This window comes from Drosophila guanche, unplaced genomic scaffold (genome assembly GCF_900245975.1).
Source record: "Drosophila guanche unplaced genomic scaffold, DGUA_6, whole genome shotgun sequence".
NCBI classification, from domain to species: domain Eukaryota; kingdom Metazoa; phylum Arthropoda; class Insecta; order Diptera; family Drosophilidae; genus Drosophila; species Drosophila guanche.
The window spans coordinates 8441435-8463825 of NW_022995744.1; the positions used below are offsets into that span (position 1 = coordinate 8441435).

General features: G+C 47.8%; 5 protein-coding genes across 5 annotated transcripts; 2 read left to right on the top strand and 3 right to left on the bottom strand.

The window, feature by feature from the left end:
- Positions 1 to 6344: 6344 nt before the first annotated feature.
- Positions 6345 to 12054, top strand: LOC117579162 (ataxin-2 homolog). Its single transcript, XM_034264920.1, has 4 exons — positions 6345 to 6850; positions 7130 to 7424; positions 7938 to 8296; positions 9830 to 12054. The coding sequence occupies exons 2-4, from the start codon at positions 7388 to 7390 to the stop codon at positions 11930 to 11932; spliced, it is 2499 nt and encodes an 832-aa protein (XP_034120811.1). The 5' UTR covers positions 6345 to 6850; positions 7130 to 7387; the 3' UTR covers positions 11933 to 12054.
- Positions 12055 to 12081: 27 nt separating this feature from the next.
- LOC117579161 (transcription initiation factor TFIID subunit 2) lies at positions 12082 to 16257 on the bottom strand. The gene is made up of 6 exons (XM_034264919.1): positions 16110 to 16257; positions 15991 to 16045; positions 14170 to 15935; positions 13700 to 14112; positions 13428 to 13638; positions 12082 to 13368 (listed from the first exon to the last, which is right to left on the bottom strand). The coding sequence occupies exons 1-6, from the start codon at positions 16157 to 16159 to the stop codon at positions 12198 to 12200; spliced, it is 3666 nt and encodes a 1221-aa protein (XP_034120810.1). The 5' UTR covers positions 16160 to 16257; the 3' UTR covers positions 12082 to 12197.
- A 451-nt stretch (positions 16258 to 16708) lies between these two features.
- Positions 16709 to 20771, top strand: LOC117580391 (calpain-B). Its single transcript, XM_034266931.1, has 2 exons — positions 16709 to 18109; positions 18175 to 20771. Exons 1-2 carry the CDS (start codon positions 16936 to 16938, stop codon positions 19734 to 19736), a joined length of 2736 nt encoding a protein of 911 aa, XP_034122822.1. The 5' UTR covers positions 16709 to 16935; the 3' UTR covers positions 19737 to 20771.
- On the bottom strand, positions 20670 to 21352 carry LOC117580396. Its single transcript, XM_034266938.1, has 3 exons — positions 21170 to 21352; positions 20973 to 21109; positions 20670 to 20918 (listed from the first exon to the last, which is right to left on the bottom strand). The coding sequence occupies exons 1-3, from the start codon at positions 21239 to 21241 to the stop codon at positions 20774 to 20776; spliced, it is 354 nt and encodes a 117-aa protein (XP_034122829.1). The 5' UTR covers positions 21242 to 21352; the 3' UTR covers positions 20670 to 20773.
- A 53-nt stretch (positions 21353 to 21405) lies between these two features.
- On the bottom strand, positions 21406 to 22343 carry LOC117580395 (protein Hezron). Its single transcript, XM_034266937.1, has 3 exons — positions 22011 to 22343; positions 21786 to 21956; positions 21406 to 21721 (listed from the first exon to the last, which is right to left on the bottom strand). The coding sequence occupies exons 1-3, from the start codon at positions 22155 to 22157 to the stop codon at positions 21431 to 21433; spliced, it is 609 nt and encodes a 202-aa protein (XP_034122828.1). The 5' UTR covers positions 22158 to 22343; the 3' UTR covers positions 21406 to 21430.
- Between the last annotated feature and the right edge of the window lie 48 nt (positions 22344 to 22391).

Below are 22391 nucleotides of genomic sequence, written 5' to 3' on the forward strand. Positions count from 1 at the left end.
CCCCTTTCAAGGTGGTTACATATAATTGTCAGCCTCAGCTGAAAGCTATCCCCCACAAACGAGAAATGGCTCACGCTAAATGTGATTAAGCGCTGGCGCAGACCTTGCCTCTGGAGCCCTTTGTCGTCCAAGGGAGTGTAATTGAGACTTATCTCTGTTTATTATAGCTTGACTTTTTCGTGTTTACTTTCCCGAATGGTTCTTGGTGTAAGCTGTATCCTGACATTGGAATAATCCTTCCGCTTTTCTCTTTGTGGCGTGATGCAGCCCGCGCGCTTCCTTATTTCATTGGAAATGTATTTATTAACCTATTGGGCGGTTTAAGTCTTGCTCTGTCTGCTCCCACTGCCGTTTGCCTGTTTTCGTTACCATTTCCGCTTGCCGCGCTAACCGCCAACCGGCAAACCGCTTGCTAGTTGCTACTTGCCACTCGGCGGTGGCAAAAGACAATGCCAATGCAGTGGCAAACGAAAGGAAAATACATTTCATTTCATTTCATAATTTTTCTACATATTTTTGCCAAATTAACTTTCACTGCATGTCTCTCTGTAGGATTGTGTGGAAGTGGATTTTTGAAACCGCGAGACGAGATCTGATCCCCCTGCTGTACGCGAGTATCTTCGGTTATTATGCAATCTGTCATTTTGTATGCGTGTTCGTGTGAGAGGTCTTCGGTCTTCCCAATGATCCCAGCTGCTTCCTTTCTACCACACTCTTAAGTGGGGCTCAGAGTCAGACAATGTCAAGTTTTGATTTGATTACGATTACGATTACGTTACAGTGGTACAGTGGTGAGCAGGTTTTTGCCAGATCCCTGACTGGCCCCCTCCAGCTGGAGCTAATCCCTGGCAATCGCTCATTCAGTTTGCTTAAATTGCATTCATGTTTTGAAGCTAGATTTATGCGCACATTGTTCTCTCTGTGGTCTGTGTTTTGCCACAAATCCGGTTTTGGTTTCATGCCCCGAAGCTCCGATATATCCATTGTTGCCTCAGCCCCTTTGCCTTTGCCTAGGTATTAGTATTAACATTTAATTTGTGATTCCAAGTCCATGCTGAGACCGACGTACGACCGACAGCTTTTTAGTTACGTTTTTATTTTTTGTGCTTTTCGGCGCTTCTATTAAGAAATTTTCAACGGCTTTGGTTGATTTTGTTTTGGTTTTTTGTTGTTATTGTTGCGGCTGCCATCTTCCTGTTGCTTGGCCACTTTTTTTTTGCCCATTGCTTTGGTTTAAATGCCAAGGTGGTGCGCTTGCCGCTGGGACACGGAATCCAGTTATCAGCGGACACACAATTTGGTTAATGCCACCAGCAGTTGGACTTATGTGTGCAGAATCTAAGAATCAGAAGCAGCTCATAAATTGTGTTAAACTGTAATCGTTTGACGGTTCTATTGAAATGTCAGTGGATGGATGCCAGTGGATGCTATATTGCCCAGGGCCATCCATTGCAGAACCGAGCGATGTGCGGGTGCGTGGCTAATTGCTGGTCTTTGGCCAAAAGTCTTTGTTGTGCACATTTTCACATCGTTAACAGTATGTTTATTTGTCTTAAGCTTTGCCCAGGGATTATTTTTGTTTCTCTCTGTCCGTTTTTTCTTGTAAAGAGCCTTGGCACAGGCCCGTGCGCGGGAATTTGCATACATTTACAAAAGCCCAGAGATTAACAAAAATATGTTTGGTAATGATTTGATTGTGGGCTTTAGCAAACTGCGATTTGTCATTGCCATTGTGCGAAATCAAAAATACAAAAAATATACAAAACTGTTATATATTTGTAACTGTTATATATAACTGCAGTGATTCAATTGGTAGCGTGTCATACCATCGAGCTACTTGTCGCCTGTGGAATTTAGCTTTGGAATGGAAATGGCTGTTAATAAGCAAATGTAATGTGTGAAAATTTCACACAGTCAGTTCTTGGCCGCAACCGCAAGCCATTTACAAGACAAGTTAATTGTGCTGCTGCTGCTGCTTATGGCTTACGGGCACCAGTAGCCATGGCCAAGCCTAGCTAATTGGGACAATAGGCAAATGCACTTTATGGATGATGGACCCAGTTCCGCCTTGCTTCGATGGTGTTGTGCAACAGCACGATAACAATTTTTGGCACGCAATTCAAATGAGCAACAAGGAGATTGCTGGGACCAGATACCAGATACCGGTGCTGCATGTGGAACTACCGGCAGGTTATAATCTAATTAAGGCACAACCCGTGTGCCGCAGCCAGCGCCAGAGCCAGAGCCGATGAAGCAGATCTTCTGTATCTGTGTATACTTATTCTTCTCACGCCCAAAATGTAAATGAAGTTATCCGGGTGTGTCAGTGGAGTCAGTAGTAAGGGGGCAGGGGATGTTGGGCCAAGAGCCACTTGGCTAATGCCAAGCCAAGTCAGGCACCAACAGAGGCGGCAACGATGAAAACTACGGAGCTTTACATGCCTCGCTGGCTACAACGATTTGGTGCTAGTGTGAAAATCTTGTTTCTGTTTCTTTTTCTTATATTTTGTATGAATATTTTTCAACACTCATTCATAAAGTCTGTCATTGTCCGTGTGTGTGCGCATTGTTAGCTACTAGAGATTTTGGGGGTGCGCAGGGGATTGATGATTGCAACGCTTTCCCGATTTCATTCATTAAAGTCTGCGATTTATGGTGCAATCGTCATGGGGGGTGCGAGGGGAAAACAATGAGCGAGTCATTTGAACAAACGGCACGGCAAAGAAAACTTTTCTTCACCCGCTGATCTCTGACATTTTACGACCCGACGCCTCCCATTGCCTAATCGCGATAATCGATATAAGAGTCAATAAATAAGCCACAAGGTCGCCAAGTCCCTCACTCATAGAAATGATCATAACCATAGACATGATCGGGCATGCTCGCATCAATTGTCTGGCCGCCTGCCTCATTATCGTATCTGGCTTGGCGTGAATGGAAAGCATTAAGTTATTTCCCAGCCAAACACCAGACAACAGACATTATGGCCGATATATGGATTTAGAGTCTACAGTCTACAGTCCATTTATTTGGTCCAAATTAACACACAGGCGCTCGCTGGGTTGGTGAAAATCCACATAAAGTGCTTAAACTGGTCATTAAATGCTGCCCAGGCATTTGGCTGCGATTATACGAAACACTTGCGGGGCTGCTCTACCAATATTAAAAACCAGGAAAAGGCCCAAAATCATATAACAATGCAAGTCAAAAGTCAGGCAAAGCCAAAGATTCCCCTCCCCCTCTCGGCCCTCCCTGCCAGCCAGACATCATGTAATCTCAGCCATCGACCGACCGACCATCTACAATCTCTCATGGAAATCCTCTACAGTTTAGTGGTCCTGGACGCTATACTTTGGCCAAGCTCATTAGCAAATTATTTTGGTGTTTGCATGGGGGGGCCACGCTTCAATGGAACCGAAAGACCCAACCCGGAGACGGAGACGGACACAGACAGACAGACGGACAGGGATTGTCGCTCGCGTAGATCACGAAATATTTATGGCATATGCATGAGTAGTTCCCAAAACGTTTTTCCATTTACCATTTGGAGCAATTTAATTGTATTTAAATGAGTTAGAATGCACTTTTCAATTTTATTTCGCCATCTACTCTAAAAGTTTTTTTTATGATTCATAAATTGTTCGTTGTGACGTTTATAGTCAGTCGGGCAGGCAGGTCTGGAAACGTAAGTGCTAGATACAAATCTCTGTTTACTGTCTAGACGTACAGCTACGATAGGATATCTGAGTAGAAGGCATTTATTTGCAGGTGACAAGCAGATGTTTATGTGACAAGTAAAGAATTGGGAGCCATAACCATGGTGTAATGGTAGCGAATGTGTCTTGTTAGCTGAGGACTTTTTGGGCTGCTTTTATTCATGGACTATTGCATGTCAAACACCATAAATTAGTGCTTGGGAGATCTAACTATGTAAGCAAGGTATCAAATTAATGGAGAAAGGGAACTATAAAATTCGGAATTAAAAGAGAATATAATATATCCTCCTTTATTGCTATTTGTGCTTTTGGCAGCAATTCCAATTAGCTTTTGGCAGAGTATTGGTTATCGCATTGCAGTTACGATCAACTGTTGAGGATACATCCGAACTATGTAGTTGGCATGTCGGAGCATTGAGTTATGGCTGCACTGTGAGCCTAGCTACTGGATACTCGTAAGACTGGTGTAGTTCAACGGAATGGCATTTTAATTGTCAGCTGTAGCTGGTAGGATTACACATTATTTATACAGATTACTGGCATTAACTTTTACCCTGTCATATGGCAATTTTAACTACAGCCTGGCGATACATTTTCTTGTTGATTTGGCGTGTGTGTTGTGGTTGTTGCTGTATCTTCACAGGTCACCCCACGAGACGATTCGATTGTGCAATTTCATTGTCCAACAACTTTTCATTAACAACAACGGCGGCAGTGGCAGTGTCAGAGGCAACATGTGGCAGTGGCACACAGTTAGAAAAAAAACGTCAAAACGTATCCACACAGTTGCCAATTAAGATCTCAGCAAATGTTTTCGGTCAACGGAGAGTCCGAATAGAAGAATATCAGAAGCATAAACCAAATGTTAAGGTTGACTCTGTCCGATTTCTGTCTGAATTGATACACATAAAATTTGGAGCAGGCAAAAACCTGCAGCAGCAGCAGCAGCAGCAGCAGCAGCGAATGTGGATGTGGATGGAGAATTGCTGAATGCAAATGCCAAAATGTGAACTGAACTGCCAGTTAAGAGCTTGAGAGCATCACCATCATCAGCATCCACGTCATGATCAGCATTGATTTAAGTGGAGTCAACTGGAAATTGTTGCATTTCTGGTTGCAGCTTCAACAAAAAGCAGCAGCGGCAGCAGCAGCAGCAGCAGCAAAAAGCACTTGAAATTAAAAGCAGCTGAAAGAAAAAAACAGAAACTAATACAATAATAAATAGTAGTAAAAGAAAAGAAGATGTTGCCACTGCAACTGCTGATGGAATCGTCTGCTGTGTCTGCTGCTGCTGCTGCTGCAGTTGTCGACTTGCATGCCATGCAACAATTTCACAAGCGGCACGCAGACAACTAAATGACAATGTGAACAAAATAACAACAGCAGCAGCATCATCGTTGGCAGCGGCAGCCAGGAGAATTTATAATAAGTAACTCTCTTGCTGCCGTTGCTGTTGCTGTTGTTGCTGTTGTTGCACCAACTCTGATCAGTGTTGCGCAAAAAAAGAAAAAAACCAAAGAGACAAAGCTGCAGCCGCAAATCCTCCACTTAATTATAAACTTATTTATTTGGTTAGTTTGCAGCCAAACTGTCCTAATCAATTTGCTAAGGATGAGGAAATGGCAGCCAGTGAGCTTGCAACAGCAACGCCAATTTCCACGGGATTTCCTCAGCGCCAAATTTCACAGCTACCGTGTTAACTTTGACACCACCAACGCAGATCCGTAAGCGAAACCAAAACCGAATCCAAACCCAAAAGGAGACCAATCCATGGATATGGCATTAGCATTAGGTAAGCTGCTCAATTAACTCGCACGGCAATTGCCCAAATTGGCCACCGACTTGACTCCGTCCGTCAGATCGGAGATCGAAATTGATGCTGCCAGCCAGCACTCTGCCAGGGGTTAAGTGTAGCTGCCCACGCATGCGCTGAAATGTTAATTCTTTATATTCAATCCTCGACACTGCCAGCACACAGTGGTGTGAATCAGAGCAAGCAAACCGAAATTGCTGAATAAACTTATGGCAGTGGCAGACTTCCTCAGGTTCTTCCTTCAACCTCAAGCGAAAGTAGATTAAATATAGTACAATTATTTCTTAGGAATACATTTCGTTTCCTGCTTCCATGCCATCCCTTGTCAACATATCCATGCCACACTGTGCCTGCCTTCCTGGCAATTGCAAATGTCAAATGAAAGACTTAGGCAGCGAACTTGCTCGCAGGGGCAGCTGCTAAGACCGAGGCTTGGGCTTAAGCATATTAAATATGCAATGCTAATGCAAATGGATACTCGCATCCGAATCGAAAAACGCTTGTTAAAAGTAATGCGCCCAATTTGCAATGGCAATCCGTATAGAAGCCCCAGCAACAGCAAAAAATAAAGGAAAGACCAAAGCCAAAGCCAAAACAAAAACAAAAACAAAAGTGCCCTTTAGCCTCGACCAGCCCAAATAGCCATGGCCGGCAGCCGTCGTTTTCGACGTACTCTTCTGGGCGTGCGAGGAGTGTGTGCAGAGCGTGAGAGANGGGGGGGGGGGGGGGGGGGGGGGGGGGGGGGGGAGGGAGGGGGGGGGGGGGGGGGGGGGCGATAGAGGGTGGGCGGGCAATTTAGTGTCACGTTAGCATTTTGGGGCGCTTCCAGGCGGCAGGCAAATGCCCGAGCCTTGCCATTAGGCGTGCGCTTAACTAGCGGTTAGCCACCGACAGAGCCGTCAACGTTCAATTGGCCCCCTGAAAACGGAATCGCAGACGAAGTCGGAGTGGGAGTTAGACTCGGCTTCGGATTCCGATTCAAAGTGGAGGAGCAGCAGACGATGCTGAGGCTGGGGCAGACAAACCTTTCTCTTTGTGTTGGTGCTGGTTGGTTTGGTTGGATGGCTGGCTGGCTGGCTGGCTGGCTGGCTGGCTGGCTGATCTGGCCTGGCCTGGCACGGCACGACGAGCCGCAAAGGTCGGCCGCAGTGCTCGGTTCGGCACTCGGCCCAGACGAGTCTCGGCCACGGGGTTTTATAAATACAAGTGTTGGCCGCACAACGGCAAAGATTCGTTGCTTGAACGTACAGCGCGCGCGATCCATTAAATTCCCAACCGACTCGTCTCGACTCGCTTTGACTCTCCTTGCAGGAAAGACACGGTAAAGCCTTCATTCATCCATCCATCATTATCTTTGGAGTGTTACTAAATTTCGCGCCAAAGCAAAAATATGTTACAAGACGCATCCAAGGATTACGGGATACGAGTGCCAATTGAGAATTAGATTGAAGCTACTCGCAATTCGGATGCAAATTTAAATTCAGTTTCGCTTACGGTTTTGCAATGTTGTGTTGGATTTGTGTCGAATCTTCAATTATATAACTGAAAATAATAATCGCCGTCTCTGTGTCGTGTTTTTCTTTCGTTTCGTTTGTTGCAGCCGGCAAATGCTCAATGCAGATGCAGCAGATGCAGCCATCGCAATACCCTGACTGCCTGACTGTCTGACTGCCTGACAAGGAAACAGCCGAAAAGCAACAACTGAAAAATAACCCAAGTGACTGTGAAAGTAACCAACGGGCAGATCCAGATACAAGATATTCAATTACTAGTCTCTTTGGCATTGCCTAGGGTCTGTTATTTTGTATTGTTGTTGTCGTTGGCGGTGTGGGCTGTTGTGTCGTAGTGCTGGCACACCATGAGGATTCAAATATGGATCCTAACACTTTTGCTGGGTGAGTTAAACGTTTAAACTGTTTGAAAAAGAAATGGGTGATGAAAATGTTCGACATTTATGTTGAATGTCATTAAAGGGTTTTGGAAATAGGTTTTTTAAGAATTATAAAAGAAGTATTAGTATACAGAAGTGATTCAAGTTTCTCTTTAAAGCGGAAAACTAGAAAAAATGTGGGTTTTAGTTGTAAAAAGAGTTTTAAATATATATAGAAATTATTAATATAATTCCATTACTATGATTTAAAAGCTTTAAACAATTTCACAAAAATAAAAACAACTTCCCAAATACCAAAAATAAATATTCCACAAATTAAAATATAGAATAGATCGTTAAAATAAATCTTTTCATGCGATAACCATAAACATGCATCAATGTGTATATTATATAATCGTGGACTACTTGATTATCACTCACATTAAACACCCAATAAATGCCAAAGAGCAACCATAACATAAAATATTCCCATGATATTCACACTTGTTCCATCTAACAATTCTGTGTCTACTCCTAGGCCTCCTATGCGCCCAAGCACTGGAAACGAAAGCTAAAAGCGACAGCAGCAGCATTGACGATAGCAAGAGCGCCGCCTCCACGCCTCTGGAGTCGGAGGCGTCTAAGGACAAGCGCCAGGTGAGCAGCAAGGAGACGCCCCTTTATCCCAATCACAGAAGCTCGGATGCAACGGTGGCTGACGATCCCGAGGACGGACAGGAGACCATTTATGGCACGAAGCCGAATCAGTTCATCATACGACCCATTGCCCCGCATCAGCATCAGCAGCACGAGGGGCACGAGGGGCCTCAGCTGCGGAACTTTGCGGCGGCCAACTCCAGGCCGCATGCTGCCCAACTGCTGGAGCAGAGTCAAGAGGTGAGGGTGAGTGGGGAAGGCTATTGATTGATGGCGTTTTGGCTATGAGGGACTGTTTCGCTGTTCATTTCTTTGTTTGCTTTGTGCAAATCGAGGGGCGTTTCATCATGTCGCTGCTTGGCCCCTGCGGCCATCAGACATCGGAGATCGGACGACCTGGCTTCGTGACTGGGAATCGGTTGCAGTTACACGATTCTTTGCAAAATGCCGGATGTAAAACATCTGAAGCCACATCAGGCCACAGTTTGTCCCAGTACCCCAGTCACAAAATGCCAGAGACAAGACCCAAGCCCCAGATAAATTGTCAAATTCTCCCTTTCGCCGAGGCCGAGAAACCTTGACCAATATCTCCCTGTGGCCCAAAGGTTTTTATACTTATTCGGAACAAATTGCAATAGAGACAGAGCCCAGACAAAGACAATTACAATTAGGCAAAGACAATGAATGTTTCTATTACAAAATGTATAGAAATTAAATGTGCACTGTACTGCCAAATATAATAATAATAATAATAATATGATTATTATAAATGAAATCGGCAGAACTAAGTCACGACATGACATGGCGACAGCCATCGTCGCAGTAACAAATTATAATTGCAACATTATGTTATCTTTTTTGTATTACGCGTTAAATAACGAATTCCACTCCATTCCCTTTCCATTTCCCACCCGCAATCATTTCCACGTTTCCGTCTACATCTTTTGCTGCTGCTTCTTCCATGGCTTCTTCTTTTTTTGCTACTTCTTATGTTTCTTCTGCTCCATCATTCGCGACAGCGACACAATGGCAGCGCGGCTCTGCGCTGCAGCTTTGAGTGGTCGTGGGAAGAAAGTTGACATAATGTTATAATCACCCCCACTTTTGGTCTGGTCTGCCTCTTTTTCTGTGGTTGATGTGGTGGTGGCGCCTTGAATTGCTGGCGGCGCTGCTTTTATTTGCCATAATAATGTGAATTACACGCTAGCAAACACTATGCAGCAGGTTCACAATAGATTCGAACTGTTTCAAGCTTCACTCCTTCCTTGCAGTTAAACTGTATTACTGTTATACTTGACTTCCCTATTCTAATACACACTGGTATACAAGAGGAACTGTTGCCGTTTTTGCACACTATTCTTTTAAGCCTTTTAGGTGGCTTATAAATCTGGATCGAACTGCATTATATGTACGTACACATATGAAAATCTTTTGTTGCACAGTGTAACTGTTGTTGTCCTATGTTGGTCACAGATTGCAACACACCGCCATAGTGCTGCGGTTGTTGTTCGTCCGTGTTGGCGTTGCCAAAGTCTTGCCGCAAGTGTTATATAAACATATTTTTTAGATACCACGCCATTCTCACAACGTCTGTGACTGTGAAGCACCTGCCATGTGGTGGCTGCCACCGCAGTTTCTGTTTTTGTTGCTGGCTCCACATTAAACAGCCGCTGACATTGGCCGCCGCTGGCTGAATGTTTACGGTTCACACACCCACAGCAGCCCACAGTATAAAATCCATAATTACCCGTCTCTCTCTTCTTGCCACTGAAGGTGCAGCATTATGTATACCTGCAAGATATTATGCGCCATCACCAGCCCAAGGCCCTGGGGGCTGCAGGTCAAGGCAAGGGTGCGGCCAGCAACCCAAAGAAGTCATCCACACCCGTCGCTGAGGAGGAACAGGAGCAGGAGGCGGAGCAGCGCTATGCCGTGTCCATTCAGCCACAACCGCAGCTGCAGCAACGCCCGCGTCCATATCCCGGAGTGGGTCCCTACCAGCTGCCACTGCCACTTCCCGCTCCACAGCACCAGCAGGGACATCAACAACAGCAACAACAGCAACAACAGCAGCAGCACCAAGGCCAGCAGCCGTATCAGGTCATACCCGAGGAACAGTTTCTGAAACTGCTGGAGGAAGAGCTGCAGGCGAGAGCCTACCACGAGCAACTGCGTCAACAGCAACAGCAACAGCAGCATCAGCAACAACAACAGCAGCAACAACAGCATCCACAGCAGCACAAGCAACTGTCCATCCACAGCACGGCGGCCACCCACAAGGTGCTGCAGCAAGCGGATCCGTCTCTGGGCTTGGGTGGCTATCGCGAACGTTTGGTGGCCGAGCAGGAGCTTGTGTCGCCTGCCTACTCACAATCCCACTCCCGTGGCGGTCCCAAGTATCTGCCGGTGTCACAGGCACAGCAGTACGAGGAGGAGGAGTTGGCACAGCAGCAGCAGCAACAACAGCAACAGCAGCAGCAGCAGGCTCAGCGAAGTCATCTGCACAAGGCTATACACCACCATGGCCAGCCGCATCAGCAGCAGTTAATCTCTGGGGTTCCCCCACAAATTGCCTACTACCAGCCGCAGATCAGCTACAAGACCCTGCCCAACCATCCGCTGGCCAAGTCGTCGCTGGAGAGCGAGATTGAGAAACTGCTGGCCGCCAACAAGCCAGGACCGGCCGTTGCCTACGTCGACAGCAGCAATGAGCCGAGCTACAGCCACCAGCAACCATCGGCACGCCACCCGCTGCCTTTGCAGCATCCGCCACCGCCCACCTCGCACCCGGCACTGCGCCAACCCAAGGCCTACCTGGCCAGCACACCCAACTCCCTGTTGGATGCCAACAACCAGCCCTTTGTCCCGTCCCTCTTCAAGTTCAGCAACTACCAGCAGCCAACGCCCATCTATCCCACTCAGGCTGCACCCATTCGCGAGGCCAAGAGGCTAGGACCCGTTGTGTACCCCACGCAGACAGCCAACCAGCCACAGCCCTCGCAGTATTACTACCAGGAGACGGCCCCCACAGCCGGTCCCAAGCCATCCCCGCACCCTAAGCCCTACCTCCGAGCCAAGCACTATAAACTGGCCGAGCCCTCGAAGGGTGTCTATGCAGACTACGATCGCAGCCAGGGACCAGCACCACCGCAGTCGGCTTCCTCCAGCTTCTATCCCAGTCCGCCGGATCCGATAAAGCACAACCAGAGAGCTCTGGGAGTCACACCCACATCCTTGCCACTGCCAGACTATCCCTCGCCGTCGCCCTCGCAGTCCAGCATCTATGTGTCGCAGGGCACTGGAATCGCCACCCCTTCCCGACCTACGCCCACCGGAACGTCGGTGCAGAAGCTGCGAACGCTGGACGAAGTGAAGCAATTGAATCTGCCGCCCCCTAATGGAAAGCCCCTCACACAGGCCGAGTTCCAGGCGCTGGTCGATGCTGGGTACCCGGTGAAGGCGGTGCCAGTGCCAGTGCCCGTCCCATATGAGCAGTATGTCAAGGATCATCCCGAGTATCGCAATCATCCGCCAGTAGACTATGCCCACCTCATGCGACTAGCCACGCGACAGTTGGCCGGCCAACAGCAGCATCAGCATCATCATCATCGCTCGTTGGCCGCCCCATCGGAGCCGTCGGTGAAGATTATTTCCTCTCCCACGGCCAGCGAACTACAGCAGCAGCATCAGACGGCAACAGGCATAGGCGGCGGCAGTGTCACCTACTTGCAGCCCATCGAGGGACAACAAGCTCATCTGCATGCCCACGCTCACGCACTGCAGAAGCGGCGTCCGAGAGATGAGCAGGACACGGCCGTGGCGGGCAGTGAGACCAAGGCGACGGCACCAGAGGCGGAGGCTCAGAAGGCTCAATGAGCCAGGGGATGAGAGTCCTGTTTTAGTTAAAATGTCCTTGTCTAGTTTGTAAGTATTGTAAAAATGTTTCAGCACTTGCGCAATGTTAAATTATAAAAATAAAACAAAAAAAATACGGAAACCAAACGAAAGGAGGAGCGCGTTGACAATTACTTAACATAACATATTAATCTGATTTCTGATATAATGACTTTAAACTTTATCAAGAATTGTTCTTAAGAAGTGTTCTCATAGTTCCTATTGTTGGGGTTTCTGCTTCCCTCACTTAGTTTGGGCCGAATCCCGAATTGCTGTTACTGTTGCTGGTGTCCGCCGAACTGAGAGTGTCCGGCGTGGCCGTTTCCTTTGTCTGCAGACGGGAGATTTGTGGATCACGCTTATCCTTGTCCTTGTCTTTGTCCTTGCGGTCTCGCTCCTTTTCCTTGCTGTGCTTGTGCTTGTGCTTATGCTTGTGCTTCTTTTTGTCCTTCTTCTTTTTCTTCTTGACAAGGCCATCGCTCGGCTTGAACTTGCCCTCGTCGTAGCTGCTCTCGTAACGCATCGACTCCGCCATGTCGAGCACCGTCATCGAGTTACCGTCATCGTCCTCCGCAAAGACCTCCGTCTTGATGCGCTTGCTTATGTGCCCGTCGCCGGAACCCTCATCCGCTGGCTGTACTTTCACTTTGGTCTCACTGTCGTAGGCCTGCGTATGGGATGGATCGTCCACCACTGTAACCACCTCGCTGTGCTCCACCTCCAGCTTGATGATCTCATCGCCCACAGCAAAGGCTTCGGTGGCCGTTCGTTTAATGGTGACCATGGCAGGCTTATGCCGCTCATTGGGTTCGGTTTTTACGTTATCCCCCAAGGATTGGGATTGCTTGGTGTCGCTGAGCTTCTTGAAGCTCGGTCCGCTGCTAGCACCTTCCTTGAGGAGGTCCTTGTAGAAGCTTTGATTCTCGCTGGCCTGAAGGCAGTTTGGACGCTTGCTGCCGTACAGCGCATAGTAGAGATCGACAGTGTCACAGCGCAGCTTGGTGTTGCCATGTTCCTTGGTGTTTATCCGCTCCCAAAGTCGTTCGACCAGACTGGGATTGTCTAAGGCGCTCTTCTTGATCTCACGCGTAAAGGGAGGATTATCGATGAGCAGCTGGGCCAAAGCATGACGGGCAGCCGGATCAGGATCCGTCTCTAGCAGGTTGATCAAATGATCAAGGTCCTCGCTGCGTCCATCCACTTTCACAAAGTCCACCAAGCACTCCATGGCAGCGATACGCAAATCCAAAAAGACACCATATGCCGCATATCTGTGGTAGAAGTTTGGCAGCGACGGCAGATGTCCAAACTTTTGCAGCTTTCGAATGACCTTTAAGCAGGAGACGGACACGACATACTTATAAGACGGCAAACTCTTCTCCATATTCAGCAGGCGAGTCATTTCATCCAGCACCAGTCTAAAGAGAAGAATTGAAATGAAAGAAATCTCTCAAGAGCAGCAGGCTCAGCTTCTTACTTGGCATCTGTGGACAGGCTGTCGGGTGTGATCTGTGTGCCGTGCATTGACACAGAAACCACAGGCGTCAGTGTCTCGCCCAAGGCCTCCACTAAAGCAGCTCTGTAGTACGCATCCGTGTAATGATTGCGCGAGTTCTCGTTGTACTTGAAGAGATCGAAGAGGAAGCGCATCACTTCTGGCGGACAAATGCCATGCGAGGTGCGCAGACCTGTCAGAAAACATAATTCAATTAAGCATCAACAAAGAACTCAGTACGCAAGAACACCCACCTGCCATGGCCACTGGAATTGCCTTTTGGAGAAAATACAATTGAAAATTGGAGAAATTGTTCAACTTGATTATGTGCGGGGCACTGAAGGAGCCAAAGAATTTTCTGAATATGTTCAGCATGGCTGGTGGGCCGCTCCACGAGGCCACCATCTGATTGGCCACTTTGGTGAGGCTGTGCGCCGCCTGTACCCGCACCCTGTAGAAGCAACGTTCGCTCTCAATGGTGTCTGTGAGGGCAAGTCGCGTGGCGTTTGTCGGGTACTGCTGCAGCGCCTGGATGGCCTGGAATTGGGCCGTGACATCGCGCTCATGTCGCAGCTGGTATTGCCACTGAAAGTCGGGCTGCTCGATGATCAGATCCCGCAGCAGAATCATTTCCGGATCAAGACGTATCCACAGCACAGGCGAGTCGCTAGATACACAAAGCATTAGGCATAAATATTGTGTGGAAATGTGTCTCGAGACTTACTCCATGGCAGAGAGATCCATGTCCACCTCTTCGCCAGTGGATAGAGGGATTTTCTTTTTCTTGTTTCGCCTGCTCTTTGAGTGGCAGGTAATGTCCGCTTTGACCAGAGTGTTCTCGATCTGCAGCGTGTGCTTGAATGTACCATCCAGCTCCTGCAATTGCACCAGCAACGGACCATTGTACTTCCTCACGCCACGATGGTTGACAAAGTCCTGACGAATCTCCAGCTCGATGGTGTTTCGCTTGCGATTGAACACCGAGGACAGGGAGAACTTGGCATGCCCACCAGTGCGCACGGTTTGATCCATAAAGACGGACATGTCCTTGCCGGTCACCGTGAAGATGGCTTTGATGAAGATATTGGTGGAGATGAGCAACTGGGACCAGAGGCCGGCACCGATTTTGGTCGAGGCTGCATTTGTGGCCAGTGCCAGCTGCTTGTTGAAAACTTGTATTAGCAGCTGCTGGCCAATGCGATGCTCTAACATTCGAATGACCAGATGAGCCTTGCGCCGCATGGCCTCCACATATTTGGGCGACACCGTGTGCAGACTCTTGATGGGAAAGTAGTGGACAATTTCCTGCTGCTTGCTGGCAGCTGCCGAGGGATTTGTACTCGACACGGGCAATGGGGCGGGCGGCTGACTGCAGTCGAGAATGATGCCGCCGTACTTCTCCTCGTACTTAACCACACGGGCCAGCTCCGTTTGCACCCACTCGCGGTACTCGTTGTTGCCAAAGCATTTGCGCGAGTACAGGCCACAGAGATACTCGGCTATACCCTTCGCCAGCCAGGTGTCCGACCAATGGTGCGAGGTGATGAAGCAGCCGAAGAACTGCTCGGCCACGGCGCGGGACATAAATGTGCGGGTGATGTACGTCTGGTCAATGATGGCTATGGAGTGCAGGAGATTGACCGAGACTATGCTGAGCGTCGCATAGGCACTGATGTCCGTGTCAAGCTCGTCTACAAACACCTGTTTGTAGCAGGAGAAGGGATAGCGCGTGGAAAGGGTCTCCTCGAAGAACTCGAATGCCTCGTGCAAGTAGCGCACCGTGTTCTTCAGCAGTGGCAGCATTCCGGGCAGGCAGAAGTGCGTCACCTCGTGCATGTGTGGATCGACATAGATCTCGAAGGGGCCCACTGCCAAGGCAATGTTGGGAGCACACACGGGCGTTGTCACCGAATAATGAAATGTTTTCCTACGCAAATCTGGCGTCATTTGGACCTCAATCAGCTCTCCGCACGACACAGCCGTCAGATTCTTATCTACCGTAAACTCCAGCTTCCAAGTGCACGGATCTGCGAAGCTGTCCACGCAGGGAAACCACAACCGACTGGAGTTCTCATAGCAATTGGTGAACATGTGTGAGCAGTTGAGCAACTTTTCATCGTCCTTGTCCGCTTGAGGAATGACAAAGTGCACGCCGCTCTTCGGGTCCTCCAACGAGAACTCAATGCTTATGCGCAGCCCGCGTCCCTCTTGTATCAGGGAGAAGCCATCCGGCGGCACTTCAATCATCAGCTCGCCATTGTTTACATCCGGATCGGTAAGCTGGGCTGCTTGTAAATGTTTTACGCGGTAGTCCTCAAGCGATCGTGTCTTTTGATCGTCCTTGCAAATTTTTATGAAGGGGTCAAAGTATACGAACGTCGCGGGACACACATCGTTGAGGACGACACTGTAAATCCTCATTTGCTTCGCATTTAGTCGAATGAGACGCAGGCTATCGCAGTTCGGCACTATGGTAAGCTCTACCATGCCCTAGGGGTGTATTTCTCTATTAAATATTGTTTTTAAATGCAAGTGTTATTCTTACCATTAGGTTGCGCCTCTCAAAACTGATGCCCGTGAAGCTCACAAGCTGATGCGCCGTGCTGCGGTAGAGAGAAAAAAAAATTAATTACTGATTATGTACAAAGCTGGAAGGGTACTTATAATTTGAATGGCCGCAGCGGTGCCTCAGGCACCTCAGGCTGCAAATCCATCGCAGAATCGCCGCTTGTTGCAGACAAATACAAAAATATTTCGTTTGTTGTTAAAAACACGGCATTCTCTGCATCAGTGTGACTGCGGAATTATCCATAAAATATGCCGATTGACCGTCGGAAATATACAGAAATATACCCTTGCATTTTCGAAATATACTGTAATATACCGAACATCTCAAATTATTTTTCTCGATTTTGATGTTCTATTTGATATTACTAGCTAGCTAGGAGTCTCCGGGCTAAAACTATACTTTTATCCGATCTATCAATCAATTCTCCACAAGATTGGCTGGTTTGCGAGACTTTTTGTTGTTGTTTGGTTGTTTTCAACTACTGGCCACTCTACTACGCAGCCCTGTAGATGCAGTTAACCCTTAGATTGTGTCAAGTATTCAATTTACCGGGTTACTAAGCGTCAACTTGTTTGATTAAATTTATTTAACAAAAAAACCTCCTTTTTGGAACTAAAAATGCACCCAAAAGCTATTTTGTATTGGTTTTACTATGCTATTATAACTTTGCTTTACACAAATGGGTATGTGGCACGAAATTAGCAATTGCGCGTGCAAAAAAAATCCGATCACACTAGGGTTAAAGATTATGAATCATTTACCGAGAAAGTTAAATTTGGATATACCCCTTAAAAGCGTACATTTCCCAACCGAGTCAGCAGTTTTAGTTAGACGACGAGTTGTTAAACATCTGGGAGAACTTATTTAAAGGCTGCTAAGAGTGCTACTCATTAAGAAAAGCCAAAGTTGAATCCAGTGAAAATGTACGGCATTGATAATTACCCCAAGAATTATCATGCCAGCGGCATTGGCCTTGTCAATTTGGCGGCCTTGGGCTACAGCAAAAATGAAGTCAGCGGAGGAGGCGCGGATACAACAAAGAAGGCAGGGCTCTACCCTTCGCTGCCATACCCATCATCGGAGAGCGTGGGTGGCATGCCATATGTGGTAAAGCAGCAGGCAATTCACTCACAGAATGCCTCCTACCCGGGCATGGGCGTGGCAACGAGCATGCCGATGCCTGGATACCCAAGTGCCGCCCCATACTCAGGTGGCGGCGGTTTGTATCCCAGTTTGCCGTCTGCCTCGTCATCGTTGCCGTATCCATCTGCACCAATGGCACCCATGACACCATCATTTTACCCAAGCATGCCACAGCCTGGACTTCCGTATCCATCCGCTCCACTGGCCCCGATGCCTGCTGCATTTCCCAGTATGCCAATGCCGTACGCTCCCTTGCCAATGAGCCCAGCTCCTCAGCAGGCAATGGGTTTCCCGTCTTTGCCCTATCCGACGGCGCCGCCACCAGCCAGTGCGCCCACACAAGAGGAGGAGCCGTCTGTGGGAATTGCAGAGCTGAGCTTCACCAGCGTCAAGGTGCCTGAGAATCAGAACATGTTCTGGATGGGCCGCAAGGCCACCAGCACCCGCCAGACGAGCATACGAGGCGATGACTTTGCCTCGCTCCGCGACTCATGTGTTGGCAGTGGTACGCTGTTTGAGGATCCCGACTTTCCGGCCAACAATGCCTCCTTGATGTTCTCCAAGCGTCCAGATCGATACATTGAATGGCGTCGCCCTGCCGAGATTGTCGACGATCCCCAGTTCTTTGTGGAGGGCTACTCACGCTTCGATGTGCAGCAGGGCGAGCTTGGGGACTGCTGGCTCTTGGCCGCTGCTGCGAATCTCACGCAGGACTCCACGTTGTTCTTCCGCGTCATCCCACCGGACCAGGACTTCCAGGAGAACTATGCCGGCATATTCCACTTCAAGTTCTGGCAGTACGGCAAATGGGTGGAGGTGGTCATCGATGATCGCTTGCCCACCTACAACGGCGAGCTGATTTACATGCACTCCACGGAGAGGAACGAGTTCTGGAGTGCCCTGCTGGAGAAGGCCTACGCCAAGCTGCATGGCTCCTACGAGGCCCTCAAGGGTAACGTTTAATCAAAGAACTTCCCATTTTAAGTATTTATTTTTATCCAAACGATTTGTTTCTAGGCGGCACCACTTGCGAGGCAATGGAGGACTTCACTGGCGGTGTAACTGAGTGGTATGACATCAAGGAGGCTCCACCAAATCTATTCAGCATCATGATGAAGGCTGCCGAACGCGGATCAATGATGGGCTGCTCCCTGGAACCGGATCCGCATGTCCTGGAGGCCGAGACACGCGAGGGTCTGATTCGTGGACACGCTTACTCCATCACCAAGGTGTGCCTCATGGATATATCGACGCCGAATCGCCAGGGCAAGCTTCCAATGATCCGCATGAGAAATCCCTGGGGCAACGACGCCGAGTGGAGCGGCCCGTGGAGTGACAGTTCGCCCGAGTGGCGTTTCATACCCGAGCACACAAAGGATGAGATTGGCTTGAACTTCGATCGCGATGGAGAGTTCTGGATGTCCTTCCAGGACTTCCTGAATCATTTCGATCGTGTGGAGATTTGCAACTTAAACCCGGATTCGCTGACCGAGGATCAGCAGAACAGCTCGCGCCGCAAGTGGGAGATGTCAATGTTTGAGGGTGAATGGACCTCGGGCGTCACGGCCGGCGGCTGCCGCAACTTCTTGGAGACCTTCTGGCACAATCCACAGTATGTCATCTCTCTGGAGGATCCCGACGATGAGGATGACGACGGCAAGTGCACAGTCATTGTGGCTCTGATGCAGAAAAATCGTCGCAGCAAGCGCAACGTGGGCATCGATTGCCTCACAATTGGCTTTGCCATCTACCATCTGACGGACCGTGACCTACAGGTGAAGCCGCAGAGCCTCAACTTCTTCAAGTATCGCGCCTCCGTGGCACGTTCGCCACATTTCATCAACACGCGAGAGGTGTGCGCACGTTTCAAGCTGCCGCCTGGACACTATCTGATCGTGCCCTCCACCTTTGACCCCAACGAGGAGGGAGAGTTTATCATTCGAGTCTTCTCCGAGACAATGAACAACATGGAGGAGAACGACGATGAGGTCGGCTTTGGCGAGACAGACTATCGTATTGCTCCCGCCTTGCCGCCGCCCACGCCCAAGGAAGAGGATGATCCGCAGCGCATTGCCCTGCGACGACTCTTCGACAGCGTGGCCGGCAGCGACGAGGAGGTGGACTGGCAGGAGCTAAAGCGCATTCTGGACCACTCGATGCGAGATGTTATGGTTGGCACTGATGGCTTCTCCAAGGATGCCGTGCGTTCAATGGTAGCCATGCTGGACAAGGATCGCTCCGGCCGTCTGGGCTTCGATGAGTTCGAGGCTCTGCTGACGGACATTGCCAAGTGGCGTGCCGTCTTCAAGCTGTACGACACTCGCCGCACCGGCAGCATCGATGGCTTCCATTTGCGCGGAGCTCTCAATTCGGCTGGCTATCATCTGAACAATCGGCTACTCAATGCCTTGGCGCATCGCTACGGCTCGCGGGAGGGACAGATACCGTTCGATGACTTCCTGATGTGTGCCATCAAAGTGAGAACCTTTATCGAGATGTTCCGCGAACGGGACACTGACAATTCGGACACCGCCTTCTTCAACCTGGACGATTGGCTCGAGCGCACCATATACTCATAGACGAAAGGTGGGGCAGGGCCACAATCGTTGCAATTACAATCGCTTTCAATTGATACTAATCTAATCCTAAGTGCCACATTTACTTAATACACATTCTAAACATGATGCAAATCTGGAGAACATAGAAAACCATGACGCCACTTGTACAGCCTGCAGATTGAGATACAGTCACCCGCTATGCCAACAAATGTATCTTATCAAAACGGCAAAAACCGGAAATAATGTGCGGTAATTGAAGTGACCTTGGAACAGCTCGATACACACGATAAACGCCACAAAACCGAAACCGCCAAATGGTGCTTTGTATACACCACATGCAGTCGTTTATATACTCAAAAGCTATATACATTAGATGCGCCATAGAGTGATTTTATGGCGGCTGCTGGAGGTATGACTAAGAGTGCAAATATCAAAAGTTCTTCTACGCATTTTATGCACCTCGTTAAGAGCCGGAAATTACCCAGTACAAACTGAAACTGAAATGTGCATTACTAATATACCATTACGAGATGCTCGTACAGCCATCATATATCAACTATAATTAAGTCAATATTTACTGCATATATGTACAATAGTATCCATATGCATATACATATATTTTTTGAATATCATTGTAATCTCCGAACCGACAAGCGCCGTGTTTGTTCAGGTGATAAACTGAAACCGAACAGAGCTCCCTTGCTGTTACTACTTGTACTGGAAGTTATTACTCATCGAATCATGGTTATCTTTAAGAGAATCAGCAGACCTGGGGACCCCAGTATCGTTCAATTTATTCAATTAAATAATTCACCAGACCAGTTTTATTAATGATCCCGATTAGAAATCTCGCAATGTCAAAACTATTTGTAATTATTTTTTATTTGTTTAATATTTCTAAAAAAACTTGAAAAGAGGCTTACTATGCACTTTGCGAACAAACTAACGAAAATATTTCCCATAAATATTGTTTATAATCTTATTGTTACTGTCTGTAAATGATATTGTTGTATGCTGATGTTTTTTATATAAAATAAACTGCTGATTTGCTAGTACAACTACTTGACTATGACGATGTCGGTGGCACCGCTGGGAGGACCCGCTTCGATCATTATCTGCTTAAATTCATCCAAGATTAAGTTATTATCGACCACCAATTGCGTAATCAGCTCAAGAAAGTCTTCATATCCCAAGCGCCACTTTCTAAGGAAAAAAAATGCTTTCAATGAATGGCAGTACTGTGTGGGGTATTCGTACTTATAGCGCATGTAAAGGAGTCCAGTTTGGGTACGTGCTATGGGGTTAGGCATTAGCTTGGCCTGCTCCAGCCAGGCATCAATTTGCGAGAGAAGAATGCAGTCAAACTGCTCGTTCTCAAGCTCCGTAGGGTTAGCCTGCGGGGGGCGCAAGAACAATTTAAGTATAATCGAAGACACAAGAAACTGGGGGAGTACCTTGTAGTTGCAGTACACCATAAAAAGCGAGTCCAGGGTATGCTTCTTGGGTTTATCATCGTCATCAGCCATGGTTAAATTTGGGGGAGCAAACGAATTATAATTACGATTGTAAGAGTATATTTATGACAGATTTTGTTTTCTTCCAAGCAGATAACGAAGTTTCCATGTGGGTGTACTAGATTCTCATTTTATTTGTTTTGTTGATAAACAACGCTGCAGCGAGTGTGTGTGTACTTTTGTTTCTATGGGAATGTCTGTTTAATGTTGCTTGTTCAGAAACTTCTGCACAATCCACTGGACATAGTGCTTAAGTTTGGTAGCCTCCTGCGGGCCATTGACATTGGCCACCCCATAGGGTGGTTCAATGATCACCTGCTCCATCACCAATATGGAGATTATATTCTCCTTTTCAAGCCAATACACCTGAGAGTCACCCAAATAAAAGGCAATTTGGCGAAACAGCGCCTGACCCATTGGCGAAACTTTCGGTTTGAAGTTTAGAAGGTGCTTGGCCCTCTGCTCGATGCTGTTATGCAGACGCTTCTCCAGCTGTTAGAGGATATGGAGGATATTTGCGTTAGGAGGGTCAGATAGATAACATTTTTCCAAATACCTTCGGTAAGTCGGGTGGCGCAGGTGTTATAATACTATGCGACAGCTCGACCTCCTTAACGATCTCCACATCCAAGCAAAAGTTTAGATTCACGATGTTTATGTCGGAGAGCCCCCGCTTGTTGGGTACTTTTATCAATAGCATTTTGGTGCCAGCATCAAAGGCCACAACCTCAAAGAAGCGATTGTTAAGTTAATTAATTAAAATAATTAGCTAGCGACTTACCTCGCCCAATATTTCCTCGTCGAAGCAAATCGTGCAGCGGACAGTGGATCCCACAGTAAAGCATGAAAGCAGAGGACGCTTTTCCTCTGCATTTGAGCCTTGAATTGCATTGAACGGTGCGCGGCGTGTAAACATTATTTTTTCCATTTTCTACAGTCGCTGTCACAGCTTGAGATTCGGATTGAAATTGAGCTTGAGATTCGGATTGAAAATTGATAATCAAAGTCGCTCTAATTTTGAAAGTAAATCCCTACGGTTGCTATGATCTGTCCTTTCGCATACGAATTCAATTTATGTTTCTTTTTATGTGTTTTATTTCATTTTATTTACAGTGTATGTACGCTAATTAATAATGTACTAAATATAAATGTTGTATATATA